Below are 19,755 nucleotides of genomic sequence, written 5' to 3' on the forward strand. Positions count from 1 at the left end.
CGTTAATAAATGGTAGCAGGGAGGGCGCCTGGTTAGCTCAGTCGGTTAAGTGTCTGCCTTTGGCTTAGACTGTGATCCCGAGGTTCTAGGCTCCCTGCTCAGCAGTGGGGAGTCTGCCTTTCCCTCTCCCTCTGCCCCTCCTCCCGCCCTGGCTCATACTCTCTCTCAGATAATACAATCTTAAAAAAAATAGTAATGGTTTTAAAACTGTATGTCAAAATCTGGAAAACTATTCACTAAAATGGATACTTTTACTGTACATACATTTTAACCATGATAAAAAAAGATGAAGCAAATAGGCTAAATCTACATAAATGTAGTAAAAATCTACATAAATGTAGATTTAGCAACAATGTAAATGTCAATACAGTGATGGTTAAATAAGTATGGCAATCATGGTGGAATATTTATAGCCATCAAAAATCATTTTCTACTCCTAAATATAACAACATAGGAAAATGCCCATGCTATGTTTTTGGGAAAAAGCAAGACACAAACTACATATGAACTGTTTGTAAGGAACACAAATGCATACTAACTCTATGTATATTTACAAATGCAGTGGGAACACTGCCCAGGATTCTGCAGTCAGCCTCCTTTGACTCTCGCTCTGCCTCAAGGTCTCAGGGACCAGCACTGCTCGGTCCATCACAGTGCATCAGCTGTGGCAGGTGTCCCACCAGGCCTGAGGTGACAGGGTAAACAGGTGATGAGGGCCAATGTGCGGGATTTTAAACAGGGTAATATAATAAAGTTGCACAAAATTAGAAACAGTGGGCAAAGAGACTAAACCAGCAATTTATTTTAAAAAGTTTTATTCCGCAGATTTAGAAATTTGAGATTTTTTAATAACTGCAAAAGAAATTCAGTCACACCTAATGATTGATTAACAGAATGTAGTGGTGTATTATCTAAACAGAAATCGTGCTGATGTGCCATAATAAATTGTCTATTAGTAAAAAAATACACTTTAGGGCACAGCATGGTATCACAAATTACAGTCAGGATACTTTGCAAGAATTTAATCAAACTAGAGAATTCTGAGTAACTGTATCTTTTAAATGCAGCACTTAAAAATGTAACAACTCTGTGCATTCTTTTTCTTTAAAAAATGACCTTGTATGTGTCATAGAAATGCTGCTTTATTGCTGCAGAGGTCAAAGTTCAAGGCTCAAGAGGTACAGGAGAGAAATACAAAGGTAGCCTTAAGAAATTCGGTTTTGTTTATGTATAAAAAAGGTAAAGTTTATAAAAGTTAATTTACAAACCAAGAACAAAAGTGGTATGCACGCATTATGTACAAGCATCCTTAAAACGTCAAAATTTTCAAATGCATAGCCAAAAGAACAGAAAAACCACCACTGCCCCTTGGTGGGAGTGGGGGGGGTGGGGGGGTGGGGAATCCCCAAATCACACCATTATTTTCTCTGGGTGATTATACATTTCTGAAACCACCAAATCCACAATTTACTCAATCTTTTTCATGATACAGTAACTAGATGTGCACAAAAGCCATATAAACTTAGTAATACACAGAATGATCTAAGAATTAAAAATATGAGGGTAAGGCATTCCTGCTGGTTAGTATGTCTGTGGTGATATGGTTAATTTATAGATCCAAAGAGGCCACAGAACCAGTCTCACATGCTTTGGTGTCCTTCCCTAAAAAACTGTGTTTCCATATACAATAAGTAATTGTCTTCACTTGAATTCCCTACCACCCACCCCCCAAAAGCTACAAATTCCCCTTGCTGTACATTTCTGTTAAATCTACTACACTGGTTTATATGTTCCAGGTATATTTTTTAAATGTGTGCATATTACCTCATGCATAATAAAATAAAATGTGTATGCCAAGCCAGGGCCATAATCAAGTTTGAAACAGTGTACTTTGGAAAGAATAAAACTCAAATGCACCCCATTTACTGGCTGGTATTTTAACGGAAATCAGTGAAGTAAGCAGTGACTGTAAAAAAGTACAAAAATCATTACAAAGCAAACCATCTCTGACCCTCCAGCCAATACTGACGGTTTTTCCATCACAAACACGCAGTCTGCAGCATGTTTTCTGACCACGGTGCAGGGGCATGCTCACTAATCTTCATCTGTTCAGACAAAATGCTTAATACTAAGAACTGCAGTATCAATTCTAAGGAAAGTATAATACTTGATAGAGTGCTTCCATTTAGATTTAGTAAGTTTAACCCAGTTTCACATTATTTAATCAAGTTCCTATATTTTAAGAATTAAAAGTGGTCAATCAGGACAGAAACACAGTTTGCTCCAACAAGGTAATTTGGATCTCCAGGAAGACACTTGTTTTGCCAGGTTTTAGGATCACCTAGGAGATAAAAAGAAGTGCTTGTCATTTGCAGTTGGTGAAATCGCTAGCTGTGATGCTGTGTAATCATGGGGCAAACATGAATATATATCCTCAGATACAATTTTCTCCTATCTCTTCAGTATATGTACTTGGATCAAAATGCTAAGTGCTATATTTCAATGAAGACCCACTGGAATCTAAGGATTCAAAGCAGTTTCAGATTTCTCTTTTATTGTGTTTTCAAGTTTATGCCTTTTCAAACAATGAACAGAAGTTGGGGGACCATACATGCCTGACGTAGTACTGGTGCCTAGGTCCACATAATTATTAACAGCACTTTTGAAAGTTGGGACAAGAATTAACTGAGTATGAGAACCTATTTTTCACACTCAATTATAGACTAACAAATGAACGCCTGAAAGTTCTGCAGAATCTGGTTCCTGAAGACCCTTCCTTCCCCTTTACCTCCCCCCAAATCACTTTACGTCTGGACCAAGAACTTCTCAACCCTGATATCTTGGCTGTACAACAAAATCATTCATGGACCTCTGAAAACCCATCAACTGTTAAATCTGAAGCAGGGCTTGAGTATCTGAATTTAATAAGCTCTTGGTGATCTGAGATCAATAGCTAGAATTAAGAAGCCTGGGGTAAAAAAAAAAAAAAAAAAAAAAGAAGCCTGGGGTAGTGGACGCCAAGTGTCAAGGCAGATGTCTCTATGGCATCCAAGGTAAGTATACAAAGTTACTGACCTTTGCCTTCCTTCCAGCAACAGTTCTTAACCAAGAGTTGTTCTGCACCCCCATGGGACAATGTCTGGGGATGGTTTTACCTGTCACAACTGACACCTAGTGAGTAGAGGCCAGGGATGCTGCTGCTAAAAGTTCCACAATGCACAAGACAGTTCCGACAACAAAGCATTATCATCTGGCCATAATGTCAACAAGTGCTAAGGTTGAGAGACCCTGCCCACACTGAGCTGTACATCACCTGATGGTTTCTGACTCACGACAGGCCCAGCAGTTTAAAACATAGTAATTAAACAGAGGCTAAATCACTTCACAAACTTATTTGGGCTTATGCCATACTGCAGATAACAACAGTTTGTTTAGGCAATGAAGCAGAGCTTCAACTCTTGAAAGTAAATAAAAAAAATCTTAACTTCTGTCTTGAGTTTCTTTCTAGTATACTAACTTTTGTTGGGATTAAGTCAGTCATTATCAAAAATCTACCCTTGACTTTCTGAAAAGAAATTTATAGTAGCAAAGCATTCTAAATCCACAGAAGATCACACATATTTCTGTTCTAGGTGAATGTACTTAAATTTAACACAGGAAAAAGTTGTTTCAATCTAACAAAATAATGTATATATTCTGTAGCTTAAAATATGGGAATAACAAACAGAGAAATCACTTATGCTTCATATAATATCTAGGGAAAAATATTTAAAGATTCTTATCCTAAATTGGTTTAGAAAATAATCAGAGCTCATGCTGCAATCTTTCAGAATATATGCTTAAAATGCAGCTTCATTAATATTAATTCATTAATTCAAACTAGGCTAATAAAATGCTTCTCAGTGGAGTCCCTGAGGAAATAGCTCTACTATCTACTGTATTAAAATTAATTTATGGGCAGCCTGGGTGGCTCAGAGGTTTAGCGCCTCCTTCAGCCCAGGGCATGATCCTGGAGTCCCAGGATCGAGTCCCATGTCGGGCTCCTTGCATGGGGCTTGTTTCTCCCTCTGCCTGTGTGTGTCTCTGCCTCTCTCTCTCTCTCTGTCTCATGAATAAATAAAATCTTTAAATAAATAAATAAATAAAAATAGAATTAATTTATTAGCTCTACTTGTAGGTATCAGGAAATACAGATTTATATATAATTTCTAATCTTGGGTACTAATAGAGCATGTTCCTATTATCTCTATACCTTAAAGCTCTATTTCATATTCAAACTGCAATAATACTCACCTGGTGTACTAAAATTCAAAAGCAAAACTTTAAATTCTTATTTTTCTATATGAGGTTCAATTAAAGTGATCTATACCATAAATATAGAATGTTTCAACTGGTAACTGATGTAGTCACCCAAGGAAGTAAGAAATGTGAAAATGCAATGGAAGCTTTGAAGCTATGACCTTAAGAGCAAAAAGCCATTTAAAAGTAGTGTGTATAATAGAAGATACTTAAGAGTTTTACACTGGGAAACCATGGCCAAGTATGATCACAGTGGAGGTATTTTTTGTATTTCAAGTTTCTCTGGTGTATTATACTTTGTAGGTTGAGAAATTAAAGAATGGTAACCAAAAATAAAAATTATTGAATAAAGAAATCAAATCATTTTAATAAGATGAAAATGCCTATATATACAGGGCAGTAACAATTCTCCCACTGCATCTTAATAATTTTGACAGAAAAAATAATTTTCTTAAACTCCAAGGAACAGTTATCCTTTAGCCAAATCATCAATGTTTAAAAGGCAGAAACTTCTGAGCCTTTCCATATTCATTTATGCATGCACCACAAGGAAATTTTAAAGCACTGGTGATGCCTACAAGGCCACAGGAACAGAGGTAGAGATTTGCTCACAAACAGCATTGGTAGCTCCAACAGCCCAGGGATTAATCAATGACAGTACCCAAAGCCCCCAAAGGACAGAGTGAAGACAGCATACCCGACGAGGAGTCGGATGATTTTAGAGCAAAAGACCAACCGTCAGGAGTCATGGACGCACAGTGTGGCAAGCGCAGCTCCACGGGCTTCAGGAACTTGAGGCCATGGGGCCCACACATCACTAAGGGGCTCAGCAGTGTCTCACCTGCAGTTGGAGAGGGAGTGGGAGTGGTAGGTTAGATGGCCTCTTCCTTCCAGACCACAGTTCTCCTCACACCCCCATGTTCTTATGATTTGCTTTAAAGCCAAATGCAGTTAATTCTCTACAGCCCCAGTGACCAATAAAAAGACAATGAAGACACATGGGATCTTAAATTTTAAAATTTAAAATTTTCTAGTAGCCACACTGAAATAAAAAACAGGTGAAATAAATTTAATATTCATGTAACCCAATATATAAAAAGTATATTTATTTCAACATATAATCAATATAGTAAATCTCTGAAATCAGGGTGTATTTTGCACTTCTAGCACATTCCAACTAAAAATAATCGCAGATAATTTAAGAAACAAAATGGATGAACATCGGGGAAGGGAAGGAAAATAAGACAGAAACAGAGAGGGAGGCAAAACAGAAGTACAGAGAACAAACTGAGAGTTTCTGGAAGGGAGGTGGTGCGCTAGATGGGTGTTGGGGATAAAAGAGGACACTTAGGTTGTGATGAGCATTGGGTTTGTATGTAAATGACGAGTCACTAAATTCTACTCTTGTAACTAATACTTAGTTAACTTGAATTTAAGTAAAACCTTGAAGGGAAAAATTAGAAAAAAAAATATTACATGAAAACTTCTTGCAGAATAATTAATCTGGGAATCAAGTTTATGACAAAGTAGAGAATATGCATATTTCTAACATAAACAGGAACTTTGCCTCACCCTAGTAATGTTACAGTCATTTCTATGATTTTTAAAATAATCTGTAATTTCCTTACCATCACAACAAAGGATAATGTTAGTCCATTAGAAGTTCATTTCAAAACTGTTTATGTCTATCACTTCTCCTTTTAAGTTTTTGGTGAAATAGTATTCTATTTTGTATCCTTTGTTTTCAATAAAATTTTCGACGAAGGATATAAACAAAAATAGCCACAGGTACTTTCGCATCAAAAGTAAAGTCCACTGTGTGGGCAAGTCCAGTGTGCTCACCTCTCCCCTCGCCTTACTGCAGGGCACCTCCCTTCCCCAGTGGGAGGAATATGCTGGGGTTGCAAAGTAGCAAAGGGGTCCAGATTATCTTCTCAACTGAGTGCTACATACAAGCTTTGAAGAGCACAGAGGGCAACTCTAGTTAGTGTAACTACACAGAAAAATAAGCACACTCACCTTTCTCCTTATCTAAAGGGGGGAGGATGCTGTTGTCTCGGCAGACCTTGAAGTAGATTTCCTGTTCGACTCCCTCCGGAATGGCTCCTTGGGGGATGATGATACTGACGCCAGTTTCTATGGAACTCAACACCCCACCATTGTTGTTAAAGACGCCTCGGGCCGTGGCCACCACAGTATGGCCATCCTCATCTTCATCTTCTTCCACAGCTGTCGGGCTGAGAGGTCAGAAACAACCGATGAGTAAACCTCAATGATACACAGGCATCTCCACTACAATTCTAACAGTTGGTTTCATTTTAGTTGATTTCTCTGTATCATCAAGAAGTTTTCAGTGACCCATTTTACTCAAGAAAATAATAAATCATATTCTTCCTGGAGAAATCAATTTCATTTCTGAAGATAAGTAATCAATTTCCCTTCATTACTGATTTCTGCAACCAGGATGTACAAAGCCTGACTACCTTGCTCGCCCAACTACTATAGTTCATTGGTTTTAAGAAATACCTCTTAACATCCATGAACTTTGTGTTTTAAAACTAGCAGTCATGGTTTAATTGGTAGCACTTTTTTTTTCCTTCTTAGGGATACATAAGACAATGGTGCATCTTAGAACTGAAAGCATCTAAGACCTGATAAGTATTAATTAGAGTCCCCACCTCCCTAGGATTTTGAGCCTGCATACTTATGGCCTTTTCTCAGCACTACCTGAGTATCAAACAGCCCCTGCTATCAATGGCTTCTACAGCACGATGAGGTAATACTTTGGTCTGGGTACACGTCAAGCATCCATGAAAAACACAGTATATTCACTTAGTACACAGAGAATACCAAAGGCCAAGGGGATGTAGTCTCAACATATTACCAATAATATAGGCTATCAAGACTTCTTGGAGTGAAATTTTGAGTCCCAACCTAAAGGTGAGCAGAAAGCAGGAATGCCAAAGTATGTGAAGGGAAGCTGTAGCTTCATTCCCACACGACCAGAGCACCACGGACAATGTTGCTGTGTGTGAGAGAGAACAGGTTTCCCGGCCTCTGCTACTGGAAAGATTCACAAGGAGGCAGTACGTTTTCAGGACCATTCTTGCTCTTGGGAAGCTGACTGCAGGTGGCCCTCCTGGCCCTGCTGTTTCAACAGGTGGCTTGACAATATAAGTGGATTTGGGAAGCTGAGGCTGAGATGAGCTTCTGCGTGGCCAGAATGGGTCTGGTTAGTCACCACATCAGGACAAGAGGGAAACGAGCATATGGGTTTAGATCCAGGGAAGCTCACTTTGTCTCATTTGCTCAGATAGCTTACTCATTAAAACTTATAAAGAGCTACTGATTTTTTAACAACCATTTTGATAGGTTGTTACCTTTTTATTTCTAACGTCACTGTTGAACAGAGTGGACAAGGAACACAGATGCTTATGATGATTTTCAGATATTCTCCAAGCATATCTCACCAGCCGAAGGTTAGAGGTTATGGGAAGCTATGGTTGGTTGGTTAAGAGTCTGGGCTCTGAGGTCAGATGTGGAATGTAAGCTCCTCTCATCCTAGCTGTGGGACTCTGCTCAAACTGCAGTGTCACTCAACCTCATTTCCTAGTAAAGATGGATAATGCCAACACCTACTGACCACACTTGGTTGTGTTTTATTATTTTATTATCTTGTACCCCTTGTGAGTACATAACGACATTCATCACAACAATGTTTTGGACAACACTGTTCAGCCTAAAGTTGAAGTTAAAATGTTCATTTTGAGTCCCAAATCACATAAACTATGCCACACTCACATTAGACAAATCACAAGGCTAAGAAACAGGCAAAATATCTTACCTCACAGGAATAGCTTTAGGCACTGAGCTGAGATTGTTCATTTGATATTTAGGTTTATCTGCATGGATGGAGAAAGTTTCAACTCCACTGTCAAACTCAGGAGGCTGTGCTGCACTATGTGCTTTTGCAAGAGTCTTGGGAGAAGCAGGGGCTTTTGAAGACAAGTCAGGTTTATGTGCTGTTTCACTTGGCAGGAGATTGTGGTTGAATTTAGGACTTTCAAACTTGCGTTCAAATGGCCGGGCAGAACTTGTGTATGGTTTTGGTGTGAATCGATTATATGCTGGAGTGACCGTTTTCTGAGTCTGTTCAGCTCCATTAACTGGAGCTTTATCTGGGAAACTTTTCTGAGGATAGAAAGTAGACTGAACAGTATCTTCTCGGTTTGGTGGTCTGAAAGTTGCTGGCTTATTCTGTGATGGAGGTGGGTCTGGTTTGGACACTAAAGAATTCTGAAAGTCCAGTGATATTGAATTTCCTGAAAGAATAAACATATATAAGCATTTTTAAAACCTCTTCAGAGGTTTCAACAGCCCCTCTGAGATCTCTCCCATAATAATTTGTCCCAGTGCTGGAGTCAAGGCCCAGATCAGGGTCCACACTGTCAGAAGGTGGCTCTTGAGCCCTGGTGGCTGTCTGTGATACTGACAGACCAGGAGGGGCATGGACATATGTAGTGCTTTAGCGTATCCTGCTGCCTTGGAGTCAGGGTCAGGCTGCTAAGAGTCTAGGCCTCCCGAGACTAGTGTCTCGGTATCCTCTCTCCAACATCTGTAACAAATTATAAACAGAATGACAATACCACTATGTTAAAAACGAACAAAACACCACCACCTAACTAAAACCAAAAAGAAAGCCACAGATTGGGAGAAGCTATTTAAAACTGTTTAACTGCACAGGATTAGGATCTAAAACCTCTGAAGAACCCCTATACACCCAAAGGAAAAAATTTTACCAAATGGAAGATGGGCAAAGCTCCACAGAGGCAACAATGGAAGTGAAGGCCGGAATGCTCAGTTTACCATACAAGGTACTCAACCCCACTACTTGTAATACCAAATGCTTCAAATACCATTTCACACCCATTCGATTGGTAACACTTCAGTTTGGTAATGTCAAGAGTTGGCAAAGATGCGGGACAGGAATTTCCACGTACCACTGGTGGCAGTATCAAGTAGTATCAACTGAATTCTAGCAACTCATTCATGAAAAAATAACATCAATGCTAAAACAAAGTCTTTCAGAAAAAAAGAGAAAGAGGGAATATGTCTTAGGCTCTCTTTTATGAAACTAGCACAACAATGATAGTAAACCAGACAAGGATACTGTAAAAAAAAAAAAGAACCCAAATTTCTGTGAACACAGCAATATATTTCACATTAACAGAATAAAGAAGAAAAATGAAAAATGTCATGATCATCTTAACGCATGTGACCAGGTGCTTTCAGCAAACTGGAAGGTAATAAGGGAACATCCAAAACATAATAGAGTAGCTATGAGAAAAACCTATAGCTAACGTGGTATGGGTGAAATAATAAATCTTTTCTCCCTAAGATGGGGAAGCAAAGATGTCTGCTCCCATCATTTACACTCAACATTTTACTCAAAGTCCTTGCCAGAGCAAAAAGGTAAGAAAAAGAAATAAAAGGCACTTAAGGATTGGCAAGAATTAAAACTTTATCTGCACAGTGTGGAAAGAAATTCCTAACATGGGGTAATAAGCTCAATCTGCCACTAAGACTCTACAGCTCATCTGGTTAAAGACTTGTCCTAGAATTTGACTCCTACGTAAATAATAGAGAAATATCTGTAGTAGCAAAAAGACAACAGGATAATTGATAAATCGTAGTAGATTTTTAGGGTACAATAGACCATCCTTTTTTTGAAAGGGCAAATAAGACAAGCAGCATTTGGAGGTAAAGACAGTAGGCCCTCTTGGGGGTGGGGGTGGAGGGGAGTCTGATGGAAGGCAAAGAGACACAGTTTGAGGAGGTAGCAGGGACAGAACAAGGTGCTCTGAACAATGGACTAGTTGAGTGCACATGTCTAAGGGCAGAGGGAAAAGGAAAGATGATGCAAGCAGGATGCGGGAGAGGAGCCAGGCCCAGGGCCCAGGGCCCAGGGCCAGAGATCGCATGGGTCAGGGGAAACAGTTACCACTCAAAGAGCTGTGAAGGAGAGAGTGTGGGCAGAAACACAGGGCACAGCTGTTAAGATGAACCAACGAGAGAGCTGTTGGCCACCTTGCTGGGATTCCGCCACAGTACCTAACTGCAAGGTGCTAAGGGACACAAGCTATATGGAACCTCAAAGCTTTCCTATATCCACATGTGAGGAAGGAGCATAATGTTTGTAATTTTACAAACTATCATTCAAATATTTAGATTCAGACATACTGGCAAACAAATACTTCCAGAAACTGAGCTGTGCTAGTAAAACATGAAAATCTATAGATTAAATCTATTTAATCTAATAGAAAAAAATCTAGTATTAAATCTAATTAAATCTATTAAATCTATTTTAATCTAATAGATTAAAATCTATTTAGCTAAAAGGCTGGTCTGATACATTGGTCATAGTCATAAAAACAGGAGATGTACTTTTATTTACCAAAACCCTTAGTTTTCACTGTTCTCAGCCTAAAAGTTTCAAGTATGCATTTTTAAATGAAAAACCCTTTTGCTTACAGACTGCAAGAATTCAATTTTCTAAGTATCACTCTATTACAGCAGGAATGCTAACTCTCCTACCTTCACCATGTGCCCCCTTGGCATGCGTGTGGAGGGCAAGAGAGGAGCTGGTACCGGGCTGAGAAGGCTGGGCATACTGGGAGGGCAATGGGGGAGGAGGGGGAGTGGCCTGGACTGGCTCATAGCGCTTCTCACCAAATGATCTATCAGGGGCATCAGCTTCAGGAGACTTTCCCCTGTGAAAAAAATGAAGAGAATGCCAACATATGAAAATAGATTCACATTTACAAAATAAGTTCTCATCCTCTAAGTATCCTTGAGTTAAAGAAAAATCTAGAATTTCACAAAAATATTCTTATGAGTATAAATGGCTAACTCTACCCAAATGTACAAACAAATTCAACCATTTATCAGCACAAGAAATGTAAAGACAGCACAGATACTTAAAGAATATTAGTAAAACATCCAGAAGATGGCAACCAAAAGGCAGATGAAATTTTGGGTATACTTGTAATATTAATTGTGTTGCTTACAAAAAACAGTAATGATTGAGAAGTTTGAGAAAGTCTTCCAAATATTTTGAAAAAAATATTTATTGGCCCAAATCTTCCTTAGATTCACTTCTGATTTGGTATCTAAGGTATAAAACGCCTTGGCTTCTGGCACAGAGCACTACAAAAAAAATGGTTTTATAGACCAGAGGTTGGCAATTAAAAAAAATTTTTTTTTATAGTAAAGGGCTGGATAGTAAATGTTGTTGGTGTTTTGGGCCAGTCTCTCTCACAACTATTCAAACTCTGCCCCAAAACAGCCATCATATATAAATGAAATGGGTGTGGCTGTGTTCCAGTGACACTAAAAACACTGGACACCTTTCACTTGAAAATTGACCTTTATTTACTAGATATGTTTTTCATTTAATAACTGCTAGAGTAGCAGATATTGCTTGATTTTACAAGGCTCATTTAAGTTAAATTGTGCCATGCATGCTTATTTTTTTCATATTGCCAATTGTTAATATGTAGCACATAAAATTCAAACAGAAGAAATCTTTAAAATAGACCCATAATTACAACACTGCCATCTAAACCTTTGCAGAGAGCCAAAGCTGCACTGGCTTTATGTGCACAAACAAAGCAGACATTTGGAATGTACTTTCACAGAAAATTTCACTGAAGAAGTCTAGTCTTGTATTGGCTTTAAAACTACACTGTTACATTGCTTTCAGGCACTTATGCTAAACATTTGAAGAGGACTTTAAAATCTGAAAGTGCACATAATGCCAGTGATGCAGTGAGGGACACCTTATGTAACAGCCTCACATCAATGCCAGTCTTACCACTTGATGCTCCTTTTCAAGTAGTCATAGCTAGTGTAAGAGCCAAGAAATCTAGGTGATGGCAAAGCAAGCGCAATAGAAAAATGAAAGAAAATGGTCAATCTAACTAAGTACATTTGTAGCAAACGGAACTCAAATGTCATTTTAAAATATCAACCAAAACAATTAACATCCACCATTTCAGAATAATTTGATCTGTAAAAGAAACCACCACTAACTCCCATTAAAGCTAGGAAAATCACCAATAAATTAAAATATAGTAACATTGGTAGGTCCTGCGACTGTCCGCTTACCCGCCCTCTACATATTTTAACTGTGAAGCTAGTGAGGAACAAGGTGCTTGATCTCTCTTCTACCCCTGCCCTCGGGCTTCACTTGCTAGTGGTGAGCAAAGAAATGAACTAAATTAAGGAGCCGGACTAAGAATAATCAGCAAGCTCTGAATAAGAATGAAGTGCTCCACTAAAAGAAAAAAGGCTGGGCAAAAGAAATCCTCTAAGTGAAAACACAAGAAGCAGTGGTATAACACACCCGGCTACGCTGATGCCCAGCAGGGTAATGAGGAATGGACCAATGAATATACGCCTGCCTTTGAAACTCATTTTCTAAGATTTTATTTATTTATTCATGAGAGACAGAGAGAGAGAGAGAAAGAGAGAGAGAGAGAGAGAAGCAGAGACACAGGCAGAGAGAGAAGCAGGCTCCATGTAAAGAGCCTGATTCGGGACTGGCTCCCTGAACCCCGGGATCACGCCCTGAACCGAAGGCAGACGCTCAACCACTGAGCCACCCAGGTGTCCCTGAAACATGACTGATTAACCTGTACTCTTTCCTAGCAAGACCTTGCCCATCCCCAGTCCCAGAGCAAAGTCCTGGGATGGGTGGAGCCTGTCTGGAAAGCTGCCAAGCTTGAAACACACAGCTTCTCTCACCGAATGTCACACACAAAGAGACACAACCTAACGTCAGTCTTGCTCAGTTCTTAAAAAGCTGAAACCTGCTAACATTTATTTTGAGACCTGGAAGTCTCAAAATAAGTGGATTCTTGAGAGAGAGAGATTCTAGTGACAATAAACTCCCTAGATGCCTCAAAGAAGCTGAGTCTCTGGGCTGGGAGAGCTGCATAGATGCAGAAGGGGACTGCTCTTCCAGCCCTGTTGTAGAGTCCTGGGAACTCTTCCCTGGCTGTGAAGATGAATGTCTGAGCCACATTTCCTAACCTCCCCACTTCCAAGCCAGCTCTCTGGAACTATAAGACAGGTGATAGCCACTCAATTTCTGGGGTGTCTGTCCTGTGCTAGTAGACTTCTCCCCTAACTGCCACCATTTATTTCTGAGGGGTATTTTTACATGGCATGTTGGCATATGTTACCCGGAAGAAGACAACTTTGCTATATCTATATTTTACTTTAGAAAATAAAGGCCTGTAGGCAGTGTACGGGAGACCGAGAAAACAGTAAACGGTTTTGAAATACAGGACAAAGAGGATCATATACTTTAAATGATTTTCCAGTTATTAAAGTTGTCTTCAATGGGCACAAGAGTATAACAGCATGAGAAGGAGACAGCAGAGAAACACCTTCTCTTTTGGTCATCCTTATCTTACCCGTCACTCCCCTTTCCCAACACTCTGCCCACCGGATACCCATATGGGGAAACACAGCACAACCAGAGTTTTTACTTTGTGCCAACAAAGGAAGGAAACGTATACTAGTGTCCATTTCAAGTCACACTTCCCTGCTCCCGTAACACAACAGGAAATGGCAAAGCCAAACACTCGAGAGTCCTGGGCATATTCACAAACACAAAGGTTATCTATTTCTGTCAAAGGCAATATATCCTTGAGAAACCTCTGACCAGCTAAGACTTGTTCCTCCCAGGGTTGCATTAATGGAAAGGGGGGGCAGCTGACACCCCTAGTACACTGTGTCCTGTGCTGAGTCCCCACCCCCTACAGACCAGGCAGTGTTTTAGACCCTGTCTGAAAATTACACAGCACAAATAGGTCATTAAGCTTTCTTTGTAGAAAACCCCATTAAGTCAAACCCAAAAATGCTTTGTTAGTTCATTCTCTGAAAAGACTTACTTACATTTTAGGCCTAAATGTATTCCTAAATTTAAGGTTGGACTCTGTTTACCAAGTACATAAATAAAATAAAGACAAATCAATAAATCAAATTAAATCAAATCTCTCTCCTTACACTACACCCTTGGACCTGCTTCTAACAGGAATGAATGTGTTTAATGATTTAAGTAAAAGTAAGCTCACTAAGTCTCACCTCACTGTCTGAGTCTGGACACTCTCTCCAGATATACTGGGCACCTCCCTATTGTCATGGTAGGGTAGACTACTGGTCTAAGACCCTGTTTGCATTTAATGAGACCCACTGCAGTACTCAAAGTTTGCATTTATGGTTGTTATAAACAGCTTTCTTCTCTAGACAAAGATTTAAATGGGTAACAGTGGAAAAAAAGGTTTTAAATCTTCACTCAAATGATGTCTAAGAGAAGAGTGGTAATTAAAATTAGGTTCTTAATATTAGAAGTTTTAAAGAATATTCTAAAAAAATGTCCACTCAAAAGTAAATGACAAATGATAGTTAAGTCCAGACAATCCCAAGCATCGAATTCACTGAAAATCTGAGTGCTTTTGCAAGAGTGATTTGTGATGGCTTTTTGATTTGTCAACTTTGGTAGGCCGAACAATAGTACCCATCATTTGCTCAAGCACTACTGTAGGTGCTGCTGTGACAGGGATTTACAGATGTAATGCCCCTAATCACTTGAGTTCTGTTAATCAAAAGGGAGATCTGGATGGACCCTTTTACAGAGAACTTACTTCACTGAACTCAGAGACTCTCAAACAGTTTTGGATCTTTTCTTCTTGTCTGAACTCACAACTTGCTTATCAGTAGGGTCTCATAATGGTGCAAATGAATGCCATGTAATAAATCCACATCTGTTTCTCATTCTTGTGGGTTTGTTTTGCTGAAGTATGAATCCACCACCTGTGCTTATGTGAGTTTATAACCCAATCTCAGTTGGGTCTGTACAGCAAAAAAGCCCCAAGAAAGAAAGACAAATCAACAAGACCCCCAAAAGACAAGTCAACAGAAGGGAGGAGCACAGAATAGGGAAAAGACAACTACAAGTCAAAAACTTGGGTGCTCGATCCTCTCTACCCTTGTCACGTCACCTCACCTCACTGGACCTTGGTTTCCTCACGCATAAAACTAGACCAGATATCCTTAAAGTCCCCTCAATTCCAGCAATAAAAAAAGATAAGCTCTTTCTCATCTTGAAAAAAACCTCTCTATTGTTCTCCCTCAAATGATGTCACTCCCTGTCATGAGGCTTTCATATTTAAAAAGCAAAATCAGGAAAGAAGGAAAGAACCAGCATTAAGTGTGTTGTGCAGAGGGGTGACTTATGATTCACCTAACACTCAGGGTCTTCACAGTTTACTCCCTTAACTCAAAACATTTTAACATCTTTCATAAGGGAAAAGTTTTGTGTATGTGCTATCAGAGTTTAAAGACAAAACACACACACAAACGAGAGCTAGAAACTATGCGCAACACTGAACCACTGGAGCGACAGGAATCATCCATTTTTTTTTAAAAAATATTTTATTTATTTATTCATGAGAGACAGAGAGAGAGAGGCCGAGACACAGGCAGAGGGAGAAGCAGGTCCCATGCAGGGAGCCTGACGTGGGACTCGATCCTGGGTCTCCAGGATCACACCCCGGGCTGAAGGCAACGCTAAACCGCTAAGCCACCCAGGCTGCCCAGAATCATCTATTTTGGACTTAACTGCATTCCTCCCAAACATACTGAATTTCACGTGATTAACTTCTACTTTATGCAACTGAACCTTTATGTATCCTTTTTTTAAAATGTTAAGTCTTAAGTGAAATAACTTACTTCGAAGAATAACTAGAAAAGTTTGGTTGATTCTGAGAATGAACTGGCTTGGCAGGCTCTGAGAGATGGCCAGCAGGAATGTGTGCAGAAGGCTTGTTTTCAAAACTTCTTCGGTCAAAGTAGGAGAGCTGCTTTCGATAATATTCTTCATCCTCCTCGGGATCATAATGATTAGACCGAACAATATCTTCAGGTGGCTTCATCTGAGGTTTTTGAGGTTCTGGGATCCTGACAATGAGTAACAAATGGAACAACTTTTTTAGATATTACTTTTACAAAGAAAATGGAATATATAAATATTTTATCATGACCTTTCACTGCTATGGTTATTCAGGATTGTACTGAGCAGTCCAACAGTCAAAATGGGCATTCCAAATCCCATGCCTTCATACATTATACTCGAAAGGCAGCCCTCTCTTCTGGCTTTTGAGGCCTTTAACACAATCTAAAAAGCTTGATGATAATGATCTGGTTATAGAGCCTTACAGCAGGTTAGAAGCAGTTAATTAGAAAGAGAAAAGGGAATGTAAGGAAGACAGTGGAGAACTTATCCAAGTACATACACCAATGTTAGCAACAAGTAATAACAGAGAATTTAAGAACTTTAATCCAGGATTGATAAATGACTCTCATATAAGGAAATAACTCTATCTAGTCCAAAGTTCTAGAGGGCACAAGAAGCAGCGGGAAAAAAAAACTAAGCAAGTTAATACAAATCTTCCTCAACTTACAAAGGGGTTACATCCTGACAAATCCATCATAAGGTAAAAATACCCTAAGTCAAAAATGCATTTAATATACCTAATTTACCAAACACCATAGCTTACCCTAACCTACCTTAAATGTGTTCAGGACACATACTTTAGCCTACAGTTGGCTAAAATCATGTAACACGAAGCTTATTTTATAATAAAATGAGTATCTCATATAATTTATTGAATACTATACAGAAAATGAAAAACAAAATGGCTGTATGGATACAGAATGGTTTTCAGTGTACTAACTCCTTAATTGTCTAAACTTAGCCCCTGATCCTGTGGCTGACTGGGAGCTGCCCCCAGCCCAGCATCAGCAGAGAGTACTGTATCAGACATGGGGGAAAAAAAAAATCAAGATTCAAAATCTGAAGTATTTCTACTGCATGCATAATTTCTTTCACGCTATTGTAAAGTTGAAAATTCCTAAGTCAAAAACCATTGGAAGTTGGTACATTGTTATGTATCCTCTACTTAGTGAATTTTAGAAACTTTGCCTCAAAAATAAATAGGTTTCACACCCCAAAAGGGGGGGGGGGACCTAAGCTTTCAGTAATTACAAATTTATTTTACGTAAAATAGTTCATTTGCTAATGATACTGGCTAAAGGAAACCCTACAGCAGTTTATGTTTTCATAAAAAGTACTAGACATTACTAAGAAGAAAATGTATATGCTAGACAGTAGCATAAGTATACTTGGGTAGAGTCCTATATATAGTCTATATATAGGACTATACCCAAGTCCTATAAGCTGCTCAATCCCTCTCTGCTCCAGTACCTTCCTTTTAAATGGGGAAAAAGATAGTCTACCCACACTGCACTGAAGTACTTCGAGCAATGGCAAGAATATGGCACATGTTCACTAATCATTTCACTAAATGATTAATTTTTGTTATTTTAGCCAACCTGAGTCTGTTTCTTTACCCCTAAAAACTGAAAGTTTGTGTGTCTGAAAACACTTCTAAAATTAAAGAATATAATACAAATGTAGGGGTTTGAAAGTTTTATTTTTAATCGCTGGCGAGAAAAATAATCTTTTTGGAAGACCTGATACTAAAAGCATTAACAAAGGTCTGTTACAGAAGGCATAATCAAGGTCTTTTTCTTTCTAAGGCCACCAATTAATTAGAAACGCTGGTAGTTTTCATTTAAAGACAAACAAGAACATCTCCCTCTTCCTTCCTCTCCTCTCCTCACAAAGTAAAAGGCTTCTTCACTGACTGAAAGTGTCAGATTCCCAGTCAGGTGTAGGCCACAAACACCATAAAGCATACCCACCTGTACAGTGTTTTGTCATGTTCACTGAACTGATTCTGAGGAGTGGGTTTAGGACCAATGATGGGAGCACCTGGAGGTTTAGAAGCTACCTCTGGAGGCTGCAAAACAGAACACAAACATGCCCCAAGAACAGATAATTGCAAAAGAGGCTTCATTTAAGCAGGGGAGGGAGAGTAACAAAGCATTCTGAACTGTTCCTTCACCAAATATGCCCAGGAGTCCAAGGCAGGAAAGGCATGGTTACATGCTTACCTTAAAACCAGCGGTGTGGTTTTCATCCTTCTTGTTCTCCAATGATGCAGATCTTTTGTTTTCAAACATCTTTACTCTAGTGAGTACAGACTGGGGTTTCATTGCTGGATCTTCCTCCTCTTCAGTCAGAGTTGGGGGTGGAGGCAGAGGTTTGGTATTTGAAGGCAGAACTTCTGGCTTATGTTGAGATGCGGGTATTAGAGGAGGGACAACCGCAGCACCATGGAGAGGCTCATAGTGGCCGGCTTTCGAGGAAAATCCCTGTGATGGTACTTGCTCATAACTTCGTGGGTACTGGTCAAAATACTGCTTCGGTTCAGATGCTTTAGGGCCTGCTGAAGAATAGGACTGTGCTTCTGGTCTGTATCTGTTATGCATGTCATATCCAGGAGTTGGTTGCTCTTCGTGTCGTAGGGTAGAGGTTCTAGGTGGCTGGTCATAGCGTGGTCTGCTGTCATAGGACAGAGGGGCTGGCTCTTCAAAACGTGGGTAATACCCTCTTTCTGAGGACTCTTCTGGATGCTGTCTGGAGTCAAGGTCCCGAGGGTGCTGATTATCAAGAGAAGGCCGAGGCTGGTAGGGCTGTTTGTCATCGTAATATGACCACTGCTCTTCATATGTGGGAATGCGCTCTTCATAGCGGAGACGATGATCATAGTTTCGAGAAAACTGGTCTGTATAGCTTGAGGAGTCGTATCTGTATGTGGGCTGCTCGAGGTCTCTGTTGGCCTGTTTTTCTACATATGGGGGTTGGGATTCATAGCTCAGATTAGGCTCTTTGTCTGGCCTCTGCCCTGGGTGACCAACAGCTGGCTGTTTCAAAACATGGTTCTGTCTCATCATTTCCTCAGGATAGGGATCTTTTCTATACACCTGTGTAAAAAAATTCACGGTTCAGTACAAAGGCTTGTTTTCAATTCTAGTCTATTTTAATAGACAAAAATAGAAGAATTTGATATATGAAAATGGCACGTTCTACCATTTATTCCCAAGACAAGAAAGAGATTAGTGAGAAAGCTAGTTGAAGTGAAAGCTCAAAATTTAATAATGCAGGTAGGAGGCTTTTATGTTTTAGCATGTTCTAAATGAAAAGTGAGTTAAAGATAATTATTAAATTTAGTACAAAAGCAATACACTGAACTACTGATTCCACTTGATTTGGACACCAAAAAAAAAAATCATAAAGAAAACTTATAGACACCATAATTTACAAAACACAAAAATGTTTATGGTAAGTCACAACTACATACTATAAGGAATTCTGGAAAATACTGAAAGCCAAAAAATAAAAGTAATACAAACATTAAGCACAAATCCCAATTAAAAGGCCTATTTTCAAATGATCATTATACCACCAGAAGCCATGCAAAC

The 19,755-nt window shown here is 39.3% G+C and overlaps 1 protein-coding gene across 7 annotated transcripts in view; it reads right to left on the minus strand.

The window, feature by feature from the left end:
* Positions 1-798: 798 nt before the first annotated feature.
* Positions 799-19,755, minus strand: part of TJP1 (tight junction protein 1) — a 244,509-nt gene continuing 225,552 nt past the window's right edge. For 3 of the 7 annotated variants that reach the window (XM_041751849.1, XM_041751845.1, XM_041751850.1), the window contains 8 exons: positions 18,385-19,257; positions 18,133-18,230; positions 16,099-16,326; positions 10,894-11,069; positions 8,144-8,621; positions 6,319-6,536; positions 4,997-5,140; positions 799-2,341 (listed from right to left, as the gene is read on the minus strand). In XM_041751849.1, the coding sequence (XP_041607783.1) occupies positions 2,247-2,341; positions 4,997-5,140; positions 6,319-6,536; positions 8,144-8,621; positions 10,894-11,069; positions 16,099-16,326; positions 18,133-18,230; positions 18,385-19,257 (2,310 nt within the window). In that variant the 3' untranslated portion in view covers positions 799-2,246. The remainder of the gene's footprint in view (positions 2,342-4,996; positions 5,141-6,318; positions 6,537-8,143; positions 8,622-10,893; positions 11,070-16,098; positions 16,327-18,132; positions 18,231-18,384; positions 19,258-19,755) is intronic. The other 4 variants (XM_041751851.1, XM_041751847.1, XM_041751848.1 and 1 more) reach the window with 3 other exon arrangements.

Source organism: Vulpes lagopus, chromosome 4, assembly GCF_018345385.1.
Source record: "Vulpes lagopus strain Blue_001 chromosome 4, ASM1834538v1, whole genome shotgun sequence".
NCBI lineage: Eukaryota > Metazoa > Chordata > Mammalia > Carnivora > Canidae > Vulpes > Vulpes lagopus.